This window comes from Rana temporaria, chromosome 3 (assembly GCF_905171775.1).
Source record: "Rana temporaria chromosome 3, aRanTem1.1, whole genome shotgun sequence".
In the NCBI taxonomy this organism is placed as follows: Eukaryota; Metazoa; Chordata; class Amphibia; order Anura; family Ranidae; genus Rana; species Rana temporaria.
This window is the reverse complement of record NC_053491.1, coordinates 222,823,534-222,836,553: the sequence shown is the minus strand read 5'-3', so window position 1 is coordinate 222,836,553 and position 13,020 is coordinate 222,823,534. Positions and strand designations below refer to the sequence as shown.

The window sequence follows — 13,020 nt, the reverse complement described above, 5'->3', positions numbered from 1 at the left end:
TTCAAAATTGTCGCTCTATTTTTGTTTATAGCGCAAAAAATAAAAACCGCAGAGGTGATCAAATACCATCAAAAGAAATCTCTATTTGTGAGAAAAAATGGACACTAATTTTGTTTGGGAGCCACGTCGCATCACCGCGCAAATGTCAGTTAAAGCGACGCATTGCTGAATCACAAAAAGAAATATTTTCACATGATAAAGAAATCCTACTTTAACCACAATTGGTATCAATTTCTAAACCAAACATAACTCACAGTTTTGCTTGAAATTGTGTCTTGCAAGCAATGTATCGCTGCACTTGAGACTGATTGACACCATAGATTCCCGTCCACAAAAATGTTCCACCAATCACAATTGTCCAAAAAGTGTGTCTACGCAGTGGATGGGGATCAAAACTATGGAAAATAGAGAAGATTTAACGTAATTGTACAAGAGAAGGGTATGAAAAAGATATAAGCATGCCTATTAAATAAAGAGCCAAAGTGAAAAGAGTTTTGTGATAAACCACAGCAACCAGCAATTTATTTTCTTAAAGTTAGATTAGTACAAAAAGGATTTTTGATTAACTGCTAGTTGGATATTATACTTTGTGCAGAGTGCTTTGTTTATTGCAATATTTTTATAAATAGCCTTAACTAGGTTATAGTAAGGTGGTCAAAAAAATCCAAAAAGCCACCCACTGACCCAATGCAAAGCACAGTGGGGAGTTTAAAGACATTTAAAAATAATAAGAAATAACACAATGCATAAATAAAAAATAAAAAAATAGAAAATATTTGCATGTCTTACTTTCATGACCCCAAAAACATTGATTTATTCCTTCCCTATTCCTGTATTCTTTTAGGATAGTTGGTGGAGCCATGGAAATAATTCCTTTAAGCCCTTGGCCAACTGTACATCCAGTTCTGATTCAGCAGAGGGCTTTTTGTTTTTTCGTTTGGCTAACCACACCACAATATGTACAGTTATACTTTCTTGTTGCTCAGGGCAGGGACAAGGGGACAAGGGGTGGGCAGGAGGATTGACTGCCCAGGGCGCAATGTTTTATTGCAGGGATGGGGTCACCCTGTGCCAGTAGTTTCTCTTACAAGGCTGACAGGAGTAGTGACAGCGACATCGCTGGTAACCCTAACCCTACGGAGGGGGTGCAGTTTGGCATCTTTGCCCTGGGTGCTGGATGACCTTTTCCCGCAACTGTTGTTGCTTGCCAAGCGCTATTCAATAAAAGCTATTGCTACCATAAACTGCATTACTGTCATCCAACTTGCTGTAAACAGATACCTGAAATTTAAAATAAATGGCTCTTAAAATTAGTTGTTCTTAATGTATACTTGTCCCAGGGGTAACAAGGAATGATTTGTATGGTTTTATCTACTCCTGAAATGAGGGATAAATTCCTTATTTTTGGAATCTGTAATAAAAGTGGGATATACAGACACTTTTGAAATGTTCTACTGTGCTTCACTTTGGATAAGCCCAAAACAATCCCATGACAATGGTACATTACCAGCATTAAGATTGAATAAATAATCCCTTAATAAAACAACCTTGCTGCCAAGAAAACAAACATTTCACAAGAAGCCAGAGATTATTATAGCTGTATAAAATTACTAGCACAGATTGGATTTTGAATATTTGAATTGTTCATACCTCAAGTTTTATGTTTACGCCTATTATTTATAGTGGAAATTAGGTCTCTTTTTAACAAAGTGCGGACAGACAGGATTTATTTATGACAGAAAAGACTGCGTATGTCTCTTGGGTCACACATGCTTCTACCTGCCTGTCAACCAGTGGCGTCTGGTGCTGAATATTTTTTTTGGGGGGGGGGGTAGCAAACAACCCCCCTCCTCCCCCCCAGGCAGGTCAAGGGATGGCCAACCACCCGTCCCGGCGGATCGGACAGGAAGGTGGCGATCCGCGCCTTACCTTCCAATGACGAGGCGGTGCTAGATCCTGGAAGCAGCTGTTGCTGCCTCTCTGTTCGCTGCTCCTCGCTTCAGCTAATGACGGGTCACTGATTCTGATGGAACACTGGGGCCATTGCTTCTCTTCCCAGCCGAACTGGAAGTGGGTCCTAAGACTCCATGGCCAAACGTTTCTCAGGAATCCCTTTCTGATTGACTGAGAGGAGAAGCAGAAAGACATTAGTGAATATTAGTTTGCTAATGTCACACAACAGGGTGGGCTCAGGGCGCAATGCTCTGCGCCCCAAGCCCACCCTTTTTGAAGCAAATTAGAGCTTCAGACTCTAATCATGTGCTTCTGAAAAAAAAAAACATTGAAATCTATGCGTCTGGTGCCCTGCATGTAGATTAGGGGCCGGGCGCATGGATTAGGGGGGCGGCGCCCCTGCCCCCCTAATGGAGCAGCCGCCACTGCTGTCAACATTTTATCTGCACATGCACAGCTCAGTGTACAGTCTCAGCTTGATTCTATGCTAGAGTGAAGAAACTCTTGTGAGCAGGTACATGTTGTGAGTTACATCATCCAAACCTGGCAAATCAATATAGCCAAAGACTTGAAACCAGAAGACGACTAGGAGAAGATGGAAGTGCCGGTGTTCTGGCGAGCTGGTTCCTACCATCGATATGGTTCCCGAGCCGACGGAAACCTCTGAGCGGGAACAGCTGTTCATCAGCTGTAGACGCGTTCTCTCCCGCTGGCTGATTATACACTCTATACACGCCTCTCTACACAGCAAGGGCCAGCAAGGGGCGGATGTGGTATTGACCAGTGTTTTTTTGATTGGTTATCCACGCCGCTCTTTACAGCAATGTGTGGATGTGATACAGCCCCTTGCTGTATAGAGCGACGTGGATAACCAATCAAAAAAGCACTGCTCAATATCACATCCGCCCCTTGCTGTGTAGAGCGGCTTGTACTAGTGTATAAGCAGGCTTCAGGCAGCGGGAGCGAGCTCGTCTAAGCTGACAATCAGCTGTTGAGGCTCAGAGAATTCCGTGGCCTCCTACTGCGCCTGCGCAGTCGAGGCAGGAACCATATCGATTGAGGAACCAGCTCGACAAGACACCGGCATCAAGGGAGAGGGGTGAGCTAACATTACAGCACTGGAGGAGATCACTTTTCCTGTATTTAGATGTTCTTGCTTTTAGCAATATTTAGCTAAGCTTACATGTATTTAGCCATGTTAAAAAATTCTAATTGGAACATACATAATTCAATTTTTTCTAAACTCAGATGAACTGACCACACCTAAAGACCTTGTTCACACAGGCAGTTGGGGGGGGGGCCTAAAAACAGGTGGTTGATCCATGTTTTACCTCCCACCTGACCACTAACTGTGCAATGATAGCCAGAGGAAGTAGTACATATTGCTGTATATGCAGCATGTCACATTCTACAGGAATGACCCATGAAAGCCATGCAGGCCAACTGAGTTGGGCTGGGCTGCAACCATGAGACAAATGCTTGGCTTGTGGTTGCAGTGTAGTATTTAATTTGAAAGTACTAATTTCATTTAAAAAAATATGGGCATTGGATCACCTCCTGAATGGCTTGTAGACGATGTTCTACCATTCTCTGAAAAGCAATCCACTACCCACTGCAGGCCGTAGTGAGTACCACCCGTGTGAATAAGACCAAACACAGGTAAACAGGTGAATGCCACCATTGGAAAATTATTACATGCGTTTATACAGTAAGTGCAGGTTTGACAGTACCCGTGTGAATGGCATTGTCATGTTTTCCTTGTATTCCGCTTTAAAAATGTATCAAAACTAAAGAACAAAAACAGTGGCATCATTCGTTTTCATATTTAGCCTTTTTTCCTGCATTTTCACTTGGTGATTCTGCTGGTAAGACGCTTCCTGTCCCAGGGTGACAACGCTCATTTAGTGTACTGATCATATAAAGGTGCAGGACAGGACTACAATCTCTTCCCCTTTCCTCTTCTACATAATATAAAGGGGAAAGTTCTACAGTCCTCAGACATTACTGGGAACAGTGTAAGTGATAAAAATTCAGTACAGGCAGAGTGCACAGAAAATGATCTTCAAGATTAATAGGTATTTTATGTACATATCAAACAAATGGACCTACTTTATTGATCTGTGTAGCAAGTTTTGTTAAGTTCATTTAATTTCTGTATGTGTGTGTATGTGTGTATGTATGTGTGTATGTATGTATGTATATATATATGTATATATGTATGTATATATATATATATATATCTATGTGTATATGTGTGTATGTATATGTGTATGTATGTATATGTGTGTGTGTGTATGTATGTGCATACATTAGCTGTTTCTTTATGATTTTCTATATACAAATAGTTAACACAATTGGGAGCCTAGCCATGCCTACAGATTGAACCCAATAGGGGTAGGCTGGTACAGGCTACCAAATAATGTATTGTTATAAGAACAATCTTATGAACCAAGGTAACTCGGTTGGTTACTTAGGATTAATGTGACAATTTTAATCTGTACTGTTAAGTTAATACTTTCAATAAAAATCTATTGTTAAAAAAAAAAAAAAAAAACATTTTCAATTGTATGTTTCAGGGACCAATTGAAACAAGTTCATTGTTAGGGTTTACATAATATGTGAGAATAATTGAACCACCAAATTAGAGGTTTTGTTTTATCTTATGTGGACAGTTTCTAAATATGAATAATTGGGTCTTTTAAAAAATGACTACTCAGACGTGTCTACCAGCAATGTACTAATCGTTAACTAATCTGTCTTGTGTGATTATGTACCTCATATTATACTGACAATCACTTTTATTAATGTAGTACAATATGCTTACATATGCTTACATGATACTTAGCATGTTCTGATACTTACTCCCAGAAGTTCAGTCTTTCACCGTAATAAGAATCATTCAGTATTGTTTGGATTCCACCTTGTACCACTACACCTCTAATAATGACAGCTATGAATCCTGCCACCATGATAATTATCTGAAATGCATCTGTCCAGATTACAGCTTTCAGACCACCCTAAAGAGAAAGACAAAACATTACTGTAGTGCTGGGATACTGAGAAATTATACAAAATGTAAACCATGACTGGTTACTATTTAGTTTTCCAAAAAACTATCATAAATGAGTAGCAGGATTCTTTCTTGCTTTTTTCATCCTTTGTTGCATCTTAGTGCGATAGATCTTCTTCAGCCTCCTTCATTTACTTCTGTCTACTCGTGCATATGATTGAGTAAGGGTCACATAGTGCCTCTACTTATTCACAAAAAGATTAAATAAAAACAGAGTTTTTGACAAGTCCTTTAACCTCCCCGGTCGGTTTTCCAGAGTGTGGCTTGGGATTAAATTTCAGTACCATTAGCGGTAACCCCGAGCCTCAGGATTGCATTGCAGGATCCTGGTGCGATATACTTACCTTGTCCCACAGGGTCCTGCGATGTCACCCCGCTGTGTCCGAGGGCTGTGTCCTCTGCCCAATGCCTCTGTGTGCCAGGCTCCGTTCCCTGCGAGCGTCGGGATGCATGGGGGCTGAGCCTGGTGGCAAATTCAAAAAGTAAACAAAGCATAAAACATACAGTACACTTTAATCTTACAGATTACATTACTGTATAAAATCATTTCACCTCCCTTTTGTCCCTAGTGCTTTGTGCATTGCCCTGCATGCAGTTTTATATTATATATATATACTGTTCTTTCTGCCTAGAAACTGGAGATTGTCCATAGCAACCAAAAAGTGTCCCTTTATGTCAAAAGTGTTTTTAGACCAGCTAGAAAACAGCGATAGTAAATTAGAACAATTGCAGAATTGAGCGATAGTGAATCATGGGGAAAATAATTGTATTATTATTATTATTATTATATTATTTTTTTTTATAATTATTTATAGTTATTTATTATATTATAATTTATGATTTTGTGTTTCAAACTTTATCATACCCGGGATGTCTACTAGACTCTTGTTTGGACAGATTTAAGTGTGTTTTTACTACAGGCCTACAATATAATACGCCAAACTTCTATGCAAAACAATTGTACAGCTTTGAGTCGCAAAAATCAGACATAATCATACTGCCAGGATGGCTAGAAACAAATAAAAAACAAAAAAGTCCTCAAAAAAAGGCCACATGTCAACGGCGGCAGGTCATCCTGATTGTAGAGGGTCTACATCACTAGATTGCTGGGCATCACTGGTCCTCTGGCAAGGTGCCTTCCCAGTTTTGAAAGATATGTGGTCTGGAATGGTTCAGGAGGGGGTGGTGCACGTAACAAATAAATGCTCATTGCATTCTATTTTCCTGGCCACCCAGTACCCCTAAAAACCGAGTGGCCGGGAACGGGGGCAATTAGCATATACAGATTCTAGGGTCAAAGATTTGTTTTTGTGTACAGAATTTTACATACAAAGAATTGTATTCACAGGTAAATGTTCGGTGTAAATTTGAGCTTAAGCCATTGTGCTCTGTAAATAATAGGCTTTTTCTGTTTCAATAAATTTTTGTTAAGTATTTACAAATTAAGTGAACATCAGCAAACCATGCAAAATTCAGCAAACAAATTGATTCAGTATCGTCTAAAATACAATTACATAATCATTTACATAGAGTCATCGATTTCTGTATTTGAAGTCTGGAATAATTGTGTTGGCTTATGTATAAACATATTGGGCCAGATTCACAGAGCAAGTACGCCGGCGTATCTACTGATACGCTGGCTTACTTTCAAATTTCCCACGTCGTATCTTTAGTTTGAATCCTCAAACCAAGATACGACAGCATTTGGGTAAGATCCGACAGGCGTACGGCTTCGTACGCCTTCGGATCTTAGATGCAATACTTTGGCGCCCGCTGGGTGGAGTTCGCGTCGTTTTACGCGTCGGGTATGCAAACTAGAGATTTACGACGATCCACGAACGTACGCGCGGCCGTCGCATTTTCTAAAGTCGTCTGTAGTCGGCTTTTTCCGGCGTATAGTTAAAGCTGGTATTTTGCAGCGTATAGATAGACTTGCCATGTTAAGTATGGCCGTTGTTCCCGTGTCAAAATTTGAAATTTTCTTTTTTTGCGTAAGTCGTCCGTGAATAGGGATGGACGTAACTCACGTCTAAGTTCAAAAAATGACGTTGTTGCGATGTCATTTTGCGCAAAGCACGGCGGGAAATTTCTGGACGACGCATGCGCAGTTCATTCGGCGCGGGGACGCGCTTAATTTAAATGAAACCCGCCCCCTGATCGCCGATTTGAATTCCGCCGCCAGAAATACACTACGCCGCCGTAACTTACGGTGCAAAATTGTTGAGGATTTAAAACTCCGCCAGGTAAGGTACGGCGGCGTAGCGTATCTCTGATACGCTGCGCGGATCCAATTCTCTCTGGATCTGGCCCATTGTTGGTATAACAGTGTATTATATTATTTAGTGAATTACTGACAATATTGGATGCAGGTAAAGAGAAGTGTAATGTAAAAATAAACAAGTTACTATACTGTACTTACCTGGCAAAAAATAAATAAAAACTAAAATGTTGATTTTAATTGAGGTTTTTATTATCTGGATTCCAGTAAGCAAATTTATTTTTAAAGAAACTTAAATGTGCCCCTCTGTTTTGTTTCTGGAAATGCCATTGATTGATCTGTGGAGGGTGAGAGACTACCTGTCACAAGTTTGCAGGCTGAAGCCTAGCAATGATTTTATCAGAGAATGGTAATGTCATTCACAAAGTGTTGTCAGCCTGTCGTACCAGAGAGAGGCTAATCAAGGTTGAGTGCATTTCCAATTTGAGGTGGAGATGTTTTCCACATTCTCTGGTGGATAGCAACTCATGTGTGGAAGAAAGATACTTTGTTGCTTTTCAAGAAAATTATAGGTGCTTTTACACTGATGCAGTGCAGTTTTCCCACAGTGCTGGTGCAGCGCAGTGTACCTTTGGTTTTAGTGTGGGTTACCCAAGACTTGCCATAGCAATTTATCAGATTGGGCAGTTTTGGTGCATTTTCGTGAAAGCACACCAAAAGTCCTGTATGCAGGAAATTTGGTGTGCTTTCAGAAAAAGGGATACGCATTAGTATGAAAGTACCCTATATGGACTTATGATTGTGTTTAAGTTAGTGTGTTTCTTCAGTAGCAACTTGTAATTGTCACTGTGGTTTCTGTTTGCTACACAGATGATTTTTTTAATATGAGTTAGCTGTTATTAGTATTGTGCGCTTCATTGGGAGTATATATTCACTTACGCACTCCGGCATTATATTTGTTTATTTTAAATGCCTACTTGCAGTGTTTTTTCCTGTCTACAAATAATTTTTAAGAGTCAATTTCCTAGCACAGCCATTTCTCTACTTGCACCTTATCACCCTCTCCTTGTTTTGAAATATCTATATACTCTCTTTGCTGATCCAGTCTTTCGGCCCATCCCCTCACCCCCCTACATAACCTTCTATGTAGCTTTGAAGAGAGGATGGATGGGGGAATGCTATAGAGATTGCTGATATCACATCCAAGATGGCAGGGCACAGTAGCAGTCTTAAGTCTATTACACATGGGCCGAATGTCGTCAGGCATTGGCCAGTTCAATAGAAACCAGCCGACATGTGGTCTGTGTGTGTGGTAGCCAGTCTGACAGAAGCCGACTGTTCGGCGAAGGCTCATGACCGAAAAAAGGTCTGCCGACCGCCTCTCGGTCCTCGCTCTCAGCCAATGGCTGTTTGATTGTGAGGCTGAGAGCACTGAACAGAGTGTTTGGGCTTGGGGGGCTGTCCCCCTGTCAGAACACAATAGCTCAGCAGGGGTTATCGATGTACTAACAGTGATTTGTTATTAAAGTAGCTCCAACCTAAGCTTTCCGTTCCAACAAAAAAAAAACTAGTGATGTTACCCCCTGGACCGGTATCAACCTTTCTTAATGACTTCCCCACAATGATTCTTGGTGACTTCAACATCCCTATTAATACTAACACCCCTGCTACTTCCAAACTTTTCAGTTTAACCTACTCCTTTGACATAAAGCAATGTGCCCTTTAACATCTAACTCCGCCCACTCCTCAAAATCATCAGCAAACAGGACCTGCTCTACCACTCCTACGCCGATGACACTCAACTTTATTTTTTCATCACTAAAAAAAAAGACCATTATCATGGACTAGAAAAAGGCTTCACATTGATAGATAATTGGATGATGGAGAGCGCCCTCAAACTCAATGGATCCAAAACAGAACTTCTCTTTCTACACGCAAACCGAAAGAAAAACGCTGGGACATCTTTGACATCGCCCACCATTCTTGGACAAACCATCACCCCAAGCAACAAAGTCAAAAGCCTTTAGAGTCATCTTCGACTCAGACATGACTATGAACACTCAAATAGGATCAGTAGTCAATGGATCTCACTATCTTCTCCGCTTGTTGTGCAGACTCATCCCGTTCATCCCGGAAGAGGACACAGCAGCAGTAGTTGGAACACTCATCAATTCCCACCTCGACTACGCAAACTCCCTCTACCTAGGTCTACCCAAATACCAGATTTCTCATCTACAAGTCATCCAGAACACAGCAGCAAGGCTGATAACAGGGAAAAAACCCTGGGAATCTATCACCCAGGCCTTGAAGACTCTCCACTGGTTATCCGTAAAGGATCGGGTTACATTCAAGACCCTCTGCCTCACCCACAAATGCACACAAGGAAAAGCCCCTCAATATTTATGCGAGAAAATAAAATGCTACACCACTAATCGGGCCCTCTGATCAAAAAATCAAAATCTCCTCCACATCCCCAAGTGGTGATACAAATCTAAAGGAGAACGAAGATTCACATTCCAAGGACCACGGCTATGGAACGCTCTACCCACGAACATCCGCATGGAAGAAAACCATCGGGCCTTCAGGAAAAAACTTAAGACCCACCTCTTCTGAAGGACCCGGACGCAATGGGACAAAGCGTCTAGAGGCGATTCAGTTCGCATTTGTAGCACTATACAAGTTACTCACTCACTCCCACCTATGCACTCCGTGCAACCTCTCCAACTATCCATTCCCTCTCCCTGATCATGACCTTATTAGTTTTACTCTCTCCCTCTCCTCCACCTCCTCTCCCTCCAACCGCCTAATAGCTACCCGTAGAAACATTTGCCATCTCAACCCTTCTCTTCTCTACTCTGCTACCAACCACCTCTATGACAAAATCTCACCTATCTAGGGGCGGACTGACAACTCATGGGGCCCCCGGGCAATAGAAGAGGATGGGGCCCCTCTGGCTTACAGATGGCCACCACGCCAGGAGGTAGTGCAGAGGCGGGCAGCTAAAATCTTGGGATATTCACATTAAAAGCATGTCATTTTCGGACATATCGGGGACAGATCTAAAAAAAACACAGATTTTTACATACTGTCCCTGGTTTTACTGAGCCTGGCAACCCGGATGGGGCCCCCTAGTGGCATGGGGCCCTCGGGCAGTGCCGAGTGACTCAATGGTCAGTCCGCCCCTGCCTCTATCCTGCATTGACCTAGCCACTTCTGTCTACAACGCTTCACTTCTAGCCTCACTGGACACACTGGCCCCCCTCACTACACACAGAATCATGCCTGACCCCTTCAATCTTGGCAAACAGATGACACTAGAAGTCTGAAAAAACATAGCCATGCTCATAGACGCCTGTGGCATAAGACCAAGTCTGAGGAAGGTTTCAATCAATATAAATCTGCCCTCCAAAAAAATTATTCCAGCCTCCTCACTGCCAAGCAGACCTATTTTTTCAGCCTCATTAAAAATGTATTATCCTGTCCCCGTCAACTCTTCTCTACCTTCAACTCTCTACTTCATCCTCCACTGCCTCCACTTACTAACTCACTCACTGCCCAGGAGATCACCAATCACTTCAAACAGAAGATTGATACAATTCGTGAGGAGATTTCTGCTGTTCAGATACCCTACCTTCCACGCTTTACACTTCATGGCCACAGGTACAATCATTACTTCCCTCTTTCAACCCAACCACTATAGACGAGGTTGCTAAACTACTTACTAGGGATGAGCTTCGAGTTCGAGTCGAACTCATGTTCGACTCGAACATTGCCTGTTCGCCTGTTCGGCGAACAACGAACAATTAGGGGTGTTCGCGGCAAATTCAAAAAGCCGCGGAACACCCTGTTAAAGTCTATGGGAGAAATCTAAAGTGCTAATTTTAAAGGCTAATATGCAATTTATTGTCCTAAAAAGTGTTTGGGGACCTGGGTCCTGCCCCAGGGGACATGTATCAATGCAAAAAAAAGTTTTAAAAACTGACGTTTTTTCGGAAGCAGTGAATTTAATAATGCTAAAAGTGAAACAATAAAAGTGAAATATTACTTTAAATTTTGTACCTAGGGGGGGTGTAAAGTTAGCATGTGAAATAGCGCATGTTTCCCGTACATAACTGTCCCTGCACAAAGTGACATTTCTGAAAGGAAAAAAATAAATTTAAAACTGACTTGCGGCTATAATGAATTGTCGTATCTGGCAATTCAGAGAGAATTAATTCATAAACATTTTTTAATTTTTTTTTAAAAAAGAAATTACATGGGGTTCCCCCCAAATATCCATTCCAGACCCTTCAGGTTTGGTGTGAATTTTAAGGGGAACTCCACCCCAAATGTAAAAAAAAATGGCGTGGAGTTCCCCCAAAAATTCACACCAGACCCCTTATCCGAGCACGTTAACCTGGCCGGCCGCAGAAAAGAGGGGGGGACAGAGTGCGGCCCCCCCTCTCCTGAACCGTACCAGGCCACATGCCCTCAACATGGGGAGGATGTCCCCATATTGATGGGGACAAGGGCCTCATCCCCACAACCCTTGCCCGGTGGTTGTGGGGGTCTGCGGGTGGGGGGCTTATCTCTCTCCGCTGGACACAGCCCAGCGAATGACGCGGCTGAAGCTGTGACATTTCTTATATAGGGGAAGCGGGGCCACCTGTCACGTGACCCTGCCCCCCCTGACGCAAGGGGGAAGACTGGGCTTCCCCAGTGACATAGCAGAGGGTGCGTCAGAATGGGACGGGGTCACGTGACGGGTGGCCCCGCCTCCCCTATATAAGAAATGTCACAGCTTCAGCCGCGTCATTCGCTGGGCTGTGTCCAGCAGAGAGAGGAGGTCGGTGTGGCTGCGCTCTGGATGGATGGATCTTCTCATCACTGGATACAGAGATCACCCGTCGCTGGATACAGACAACGTTGGAGCAGGGAGCTGGGACCGAGTAGATTACCACCGTTGGATTTTTTATTTTTTTTTATTATTAATAAAGGACTTTTTTCTACGGTGTGTGTGTTTTTTTCCCCAACTATTTACACTTTCTTCGTGAAATGGTAGGGGTACAATGTACCCCATTACCAATTCACATGGGGGGGCAGGATCTGGGGGTCCCGCAAACCCCCACAACCACTGGGCAAGGGTTGTGGGAATGAGGCCCGTGTCCCCATCAACATGGGGACATCCTCCCCATGTTGAGGGCATGTGGCCTGGTACGGTTCAGGAGAGGGGGGGCGCACTCTGTCCCCCCTCTTTTCTGCGGCTGACCAGGTTAACGTGCTCGAATAAGGGGTCTGGTGTGAATTTTTGGGGGAACTCCACGCCATTTCTTTTTTACATTTGGGGTGGAGTTCCCCTTAAAATCCACACCAGACCTGAAGTGTCTGGAATGGATATTTGGAGGGAACCCCACATCATTTATTTTTTTTAAATTGACGGCGGGGTTCCCCTTAACATCCATTTCAGACCTGAATGTCCTGGTAATGGAATTTGGGGGGACCCCCACGCTATTTGTGTTATTTTTTATGAATGAATTCTCTCTGAATTGCCAGAGCCGACAATTCATTATAGCCGCAAGTCCGATTTTAAAAGTCTTTTTTTCCTTTCAGAAATGACACTTTGTGCAGGGACAGCTCTATGTACGGGAAACATGCGATATTTCACATGCTAACTTTACACCCCCCCTAGGTACGAAATTTAAAGTAATATTTCACTTTATTGTTTCACTTTTAGCATTATTAAATTCACTGCTCCTGAAAAAGCGTCAGTTTTTAAAACTTTTTTTTGCATTGATACATG

The 13,020-nt window shown here is 42.6% G+C and overlaps 1 protein-coding gene across 2 annotated transcripts in view; it reads right to left on the bottom strand.

Moving 5' to 3' along the window:
* Positions 1-13,020, bottom strand: part of LOC120932144 (sodium-coupled monocarboxylate transporter 1-like) — a 99,065-nt gene that overhangs the window by 64,601 nt on the left and 21,444 nt on the right. For both annotated transcript variants that reach the window (XM_040344319.1, XM_040344318.1), the window contains exons 5-6: positions 4,816-4,970; positions 255-395 (exon numbers count right to left, since the gene is read on the bottom strand). In XM_040344319.1, the coding sequence (XP_040200253.1) occupies positions 255-395; positions 4,816-4,970 (296 nt within the window). The remainder of the gene's footprint in view (positions 1-254; positions 396-4,815; positions 4,971-13,020) is intronic.